This window comes from Carassius carassius, chromosome 1 (genome assembly GCF_963082965.1).
Source record: "Carassius carassius chromosome 1, fCarCar2.1, whole genome shotgun sequence".
In the NCBI taxonomy this organism is placed as follows: Eukaryota; Metazoa; Chordata; class Actinopteri; order Cypriniformes; family Cyprinidae; genus Carassius; species Carassius carassius.
The window spans coordinates 3,373,197-3,379,876 of record NC_081755.1 but is presented as its reverse complement, the minus strand read 5'-3'; the positions used below and the strand labels follow the sequence as shown (position 1 = coordinate 3,379,876).

At 40.5% G+C, this 6,680-nt stretch overlaps 1 protein-coding gene across 1 annotated transcript; it reads right to left on the bottom strand.

Moving 5' to 3' along the window:
- Positions 1-2,582: 2,582 nt before the first annotated feature.
- Positions 2,583-6,298, bottom strand: sox8b (SRY-box transcription factor 8b). The gene is made up of 3 exons (XM_059548079.1): positions 5,694-6,298; positions 4,429-4,658; positions 2,583-3,719 (listed from the first exon to the last, which is right to left on the bottom strand). The coding sequence occupies exons 1-3, from the start codon at positions 6,068-6,070 to the stop codon at positions 3,046-3,048; spliced, it is 1,281 nt and encodes a 426-aa protein (XP_059404062.1). The 5' UTR covers positions 6,071-6,298; the 3' UTR covers positions 2,583-3,045.
- Positions 6,299-6,680: the final 382 nt, after the last annotated feature.

Here is a 6,680-nt window from a genome sequence, read left to right as displayed (position 1 = left end):
TCCTCCTAAAACACACACACACACACACACACACACACTTTTTCCATGTTTAATGGATACTCTCCATAAACTTCATGGTTTTTCTACTGTACAAACTGTACTTTCTCATACCTCCTTATCCTAATGTTCAAAAAACTCAATTTTATATTAATATAATCAATGATAATTGAAAATTTAAGATGCAAGAAGTTTTCCGTGGAACTATCTGTATATTAAAGCGATTGTTATTTAATGGGGACATTCCATAAACCAAATAAATAAACGCTGTGTGCGTCTGTTATCCATCATTTGTGCTTCACCGTGCAGAATCTGTTAGTAAGAAATGCTTTCTAAAGGATGCCTGAGAGTGAAATGAGTCACGTCTGCTCTCTCTTAAGAGTTCCTCCTCAAACTATCTGGCCAACGCAAGAGGAAACCAGAGAAAAACTAGTCTTCCTAAAGCCACCCACATCCCATCTGCTCATTAATTATCAGTTTTATTCTTATCATGGCTGTTGTCGTGATAATGGACTGAAGTTTTGCTAATTGCCGCACTGGTCATCGGACTGAAGTCCTGTTATAGAGTACAGTATGGGGGGAAAATCCAGCCGTGTGCATGTAATCATCCATTCACATCCTCCTAATGACTGTCCGTTTTCCTGCCCCTCCAATTTCTGTCCAATTAATTCTTTTCTTACTTCCCGGTGAAAGAGAGACAATAGAGCTCTCCAGCACATAATAGAATAGATCATTAAAATTCAGCAGTTCTTTGCGGTGGCACCGTGTTTCCTCCCCGGACTACTTGGCATGAATGCAAGACCCCGCTTTGAAATTCAACCCAGCAGAGCACAGCCCCGGACGCTCTGAATCGCTCTTCCCATGTAAAGATCATCCGGGTTTCTGTCCTGACAAACAAGCTTCATGTATGACCACAACCAGATTAAAAAGTGAAATATATTTGAGGAACATGAACTTGACTTCCTCTTTGTGTTGTCCTTGCGGTTAACGTTGTTTATGTCTTAGAAAATAGTAACTAAAATGTTATTACAATTAGACATGGCCGGAAAGTGGCAGAGGCATTTGTGGAATAAAATCATGGCAGCCTGTCTTTACGCTGACAGCTGCTACAGATGCAGACGTAAGGCAAACAGCTGCTTCAAACAGAGACTTGTTATTTCCCAAAGTATAAAAATCGTTTCATATCTGTTTCATATTTGCTCTGTATTCCAGAAAACCTCATTAATTTATATTCAAACTAAAAAACAAAAACATTACTTATAAATGTGTTTTTTTTATTAACCGTTTTTGCAAAAACAGGAATCAGAAGAAATTAACCACAATTGCTTTTTGAAAGTTGGTATTCACAAGCACAGTTTACACAATCATTTTTAAAATAAATTTATTTTTCTCCACAAATATTGCCCGCAATCACTGTTAGCTTTTTGAAAGAACGAACCTGTTAACAAAAGAGAAGATTCACAGCCGAGTTGTTTTTTAAATTATACACAAGAATAAAACAACGTAGAGTAAACTCTGTTTTGAGTGTTTGTGTTTCACAACCTACAAGGTAATAAAAATATTCAACAGATTGCTATATAATTAACAAAACTGATTTAATTCAAGCCAACAAACGTGATATCGATGACTGGCGGTGTGTTAAAAATGTGATTATTAATGAGCTTGCTGCAAACGAAGAGCCTTTGAGGTGTTAAAGTGCTCACTAAAATGATGCATACGTAGAATAACAGTACAAAAACCTGCTAGCAATTAATGTCTTCTATTATTTTTCAACCCCCCACCCCCAAAGGAATGCTTTCAAAAATAATGTCCAAAAAGATCTGGCTGTTTATAGAAATCATTTCAGCCCTCCACCCTTTCAGCTTTTGTAAGTACTTTAAAACAGAAACAAACGATAAAAAATGACAGCACAACATAAATATATATCAAACAGCTAATTAAAAATGAACACGTTTTAGTTTAAAAAAGAAAGGATTAACCGAAGAGATTCTGAATGAAGCTAATGCTTCCTGAATATTCATTGGTCCCGATCCTGGAGCATCCGGCAGTCCTCACAGAGGATTTCTGCTGGCTCTTCAAATTCATCACGTTTACCACCAACCGTCAATGTCCTGATGTGTCGAAAAATCAGCAGGCACAAACCCCTTCAGCTAGCGCTGTCCTTTATTGGTGAACGTGATTTCACAAGAGTGCAAAATGTTCCTTGATCAACGTCCTCATTGATCCTGGAACAAGATTTCCAGCAACCAATCAGAAATGAGGGATAAATTTACAGAAAACGTCAGATTTAGCCTTACAACCAGAGTAAGGTGCTTCTACACCGTTGTTATTCAACTATCATTTCCTTCTAATTTTGGGGTAAATTATGGGTAGGGTTAGGTTTAGTGGTAGGGCTAAAGTTGGGACAATAATGTTGATCCATGAATAGGGTTGAGTATCATTTAAATTTGATCAATTCCAATTCTCAGCAATGTGGTGGAAAAAAAATGAAGTCCAACATTTAGATACCAAACATATTCTTTTTACAAAACATTGAATCGCTGCTAAATCCCATGAACAAAAATCAGCCAGCTACATAAAACTGGTCTCGACTAAGAGCTGTTTGTGTGCAAAATAGAGCGGCACGATTCTGGACAAATTTAGTGGGTTTTTTAGTTCTCTCACAATTCTGAAGAAAAAAATGACAACTAAACAAAATCTAATCTAATTTATGAATGGAACGATTCAACGACTCACTCAAGATTCACTTGTTTCATTACTGGATTTTGATTTTGTTTTGAACGAATCTCTTGAATGAATGACTCAAAGACAAATAGCTACATTTTCAACAGCCCCTTTTTGCCCCAAAAAAGAAAAATGTGCACACAGGAATTGGTAAGGTGAATTTCAATTGAAATCAGAAGTATACGATTCCTGACCTTAATTATCAGATTCTGGAATCGGAATTGCTTTTTGATTCCCAACCCCATGCAGGAATGTGTCTTATTTGGCAAAATCACGGTGACCTTCTTTCATAATAGTAAGGGACAAAGCATGGAGTGCCGGGCCTCACGGCCTGGATAATGTGGTGTAAACCGGCTGATCCCAGCTGGTGGAGGGACTGTGGGAGGGCGGGATGGACAGGCCGTTGAGGATGTTACTCCCGTATGGCCTCCGTGAGGAATGGAAGTAGGGGTACTGGTAGAGACCGGATGGGTAGCTGGCGTATGGGCCGTAGTAGCCGGAGCTCTGAAGGTCTGTATAGTCGCTGGCGAACGAGGCGGAGGCGGCCGAGGACCCGTGAGTGCTGTAAACGGCATACTCGGGCGAGTGCTCGCTGTAGTGGCTCGGGCTCAGCTGCTCAGTTTTAATGCGAGCTCTGTGCTGGCTGGCTTCGCTCGTGCCGGGCGGCGAGGACGCCACGGGCCCCTTGCGGCTCCAGGAGACCCCGCTGCTGGCAGGGTGGCTGTAGGGCGAGGCGTAGGAGCTGGTGCTCTGTCCGTCTGGAGCGGCTCCGGCGTGGCCGCTCGGAGGCAGGTACTGGTCGAACTCGTGCACGTCGAAGGCCTCCATGTTGCTGATGACGTCCGTGCTGAGCTCTGAGATGTCAACGTTGCTGAAGTCGATGTTCTGTCGCGTGCCGTCAAGCAGACGTCTGCCTTCATGCTTGGGGTCTGGCTTTCCTCCGTGATGGAGGTCCGTTTTGGGTGTTGTAGGGGGCGTCGGGGGTCCATGAGGCTGGCCTGAGGATGAAAATGAAACTCGAGTTACACAGTTGCTTGTATCACACAGAGTCTTTCGTTCTCTGTCAACAGTGTTTTTGAGTGACCATCGATCAAGATTAACTATTATATTTATCAGATTATATGTAAGTTATATTTTTTGCCTTTCTGACTTTATTTGATTGGAAAGTTAGGAAAGAGACAAAAACAACTGCAGAAGAGATATGTCAGAGTGCTGCCCACTAAATGCTGTCAGTATTTACATAGAATTAGGGTTGCAAAAGATGGAAAATTTTCAGTAAAGTTAGGAATTTTGTAAAATTTCCTGGATTTTGGGGAATATTCCAGGGATTTTTGGAACGTTTCAGGAAATTGTCCACCCTTTTGCAACCATACACAGAATATGAATGAATTACACAAAAATATGATGAAATATAACTGATTTCAGACATTGAGACTAAAAGATATACAATATTTTACAGAAAGTATAAATATTGCCTAATATCACGTCCAAAGTTTACCCAGACCAAATGCATGAAAATGTGTAAATATTTAATTTGATCAATTCTAAGTAATAATGCATTTTGGACTTGTCGCATGTACTTACTATTATAATAACAACAACAATTACATGCAAGCAACGACGAACCAAGCCCTATTCCTAACCATATAGTAAGTACATGTAGTTAATTAATATTTGCATGCATCACACAGAGAGTGTGTATCTCACCTGTATGATCGGTGATGTGATCCGATGGACCCGGCAATCGGCCCATCCCAACTTCAGCTTTATACATGTGTGGGGTCAGATCTGCGCCGGGCTCAGGCTCGCTCTGACCGGGCTTCACACTCTTTCGTCGCCTCGGCTGGTATTTGTAATCCGGGTGATCTTTCTTGTGCTGAACTCTCAGTCTTTCGGCTTCCTCCACAAACGGCCTCTTTTCATTCTCCGTCAACAGCCTGTTGAGTGAGCATCGGTCAAGATTCACTTTCACTCAGAGTGAGATTTATCAATGCATTCAGGTTTATATATATATGTATATGCATGTAGAAAACCCCAATATATATATATTAGTTGAGCTTTTCTACCTTTATTTGATAGGAACTACAGAGGAGAAATGGGAATTTGATCAGAAATGTGTTGGAGTGCTGCCCACTATTTTACACACAAAATATGACTAAATATAACTTTAGACTTTAAGAGCAAAGATACTGAAGATACTGAATAATTTACAAAAAGTATAAATAAAGAGTTCAGATAAAAAAAGCCTCTAAGTGCTGTTTGAAATATTCTTCAAAAATTTGTATTTTTTCATACTCCTATGTGTAGGTTCAGTAGTTTCACTTTAATAGCAAAGAATATGTTCATTTCATTCAGACTAAAGTGAAATAACTGAACATAAACTAAGGAACATGAAAAATGATCATTTAAGGAAAAAAGTCAGATGGGACTTAAAGGTTTTTGCATTTGAACTATTCACATATTGCTTAATATTAAGTCCAAATATTACATTAAGTAAATGCATTTAAATATGTACATATTTAATTTTATAATTCCTAATAAATAATGCATCTCGTGATGGAACTCAGAATACTTGCAGAAAATTTGGTGACACTTTATTTGAAGGTGTCTTTGTTACACATGTACTTACAATTATAATAACAATCAATTATGCATAATTACACAATTACAACTAACCCTAATCATATCTCTAAAGTTAGTGCATGTCTTTAATTAATATCACTCGGTAATTCATTGTATAATTACACCTCAAAATAGAGTGTAACCAAAAATTTACATTTCAAACTTAAGATTTTTTAGTTCATTATTTAATTATTAATTATATGCAATTATGCATCATTATGCTTGTTTATTTGAGAGCATTTACATCCGAGTTTTTCTTGTAATATTAAAATGCATTATTAATAATAATTTTGCGCTTGTGTTTATGTATGTTTATATGTATAATAAGAGTGACCGAAGTGATCTCTCACCTCCAGAGTTTCCCGAGGGTCTTGCTGAGCTCGGCGTTGTGCAGGTGCGGATACTGATCCGCCAGTTTCCTGCGCGCGGCTTGAGCCCACACCATGAACGCGTTCATGGGTCTCTTGACGTGCGGCTTGCTCTTGATCGCGCCGCTGCCCCGCGCAGGCATGGGCACCAGGGACCAGTCGTAGCCCTTCAGCACCTGGGACACCGCGTCCCGGATGCACACGGGGAAGCGCTCGTCCTCGCGCTCCAGCTTCGTGATCATGAGCGCCGCGGGGGATGCGGGCGCGTCAGAGTCGGACTCCTCCGGGGACATGGAGCTGCATGAGCCGGCTGGACTGCACGGCGGCTCCGCGCCGGACTTCTCCTGCTCCTCCGTCATGATCGCCGCTTCAGCTGCTTCAGTGAGGTTTCCCGCAGCCCGAGAGTTTCAGACACTGCTGCAGTCCATCCAGGAGCACAGAGGCGCACTGACGGAGCTCACGACGGTCAGCCGGACTTTGAGCCGCCTCCACACGCGGATGAAGAGCAGCTCCTCCCGCAGACTCTCGTTGGTGGACTCTCCAGCCCTGATCAGCTCCGATTGGTCAAGCGCACTTCACAAATAATAAGGTCATCTGATACGTTTCATCCAGGCAAGCTGTGTAGGGTGAATTCAGGTAAAGTGCATTGGCCACTTAAATTGATGTTAAACTTGAAATTTAGATACCCAGTTCTCTTTTCTTTTCAAGAATTTCATTATACACAGGTAAAACACTTTGCCCGCCAGCATTTTTGAAAAAGGTTGCCAGGCACTGACAGTGATTTTGATGATCTTCACTAAAAATGTATGGTCTTCAGTATATTTTGAATAAAATAAAGATCAGCGCCTCTACTTTAAAAAACAAAACAAAAAACAATCAGCTTTATTCCAGCTTAAAGCATTCTATTTTTTTATCAGCACATGAATAATAGTAGGTTTCATAAAAATGTATCGTTTTGAGCCAAAAAGG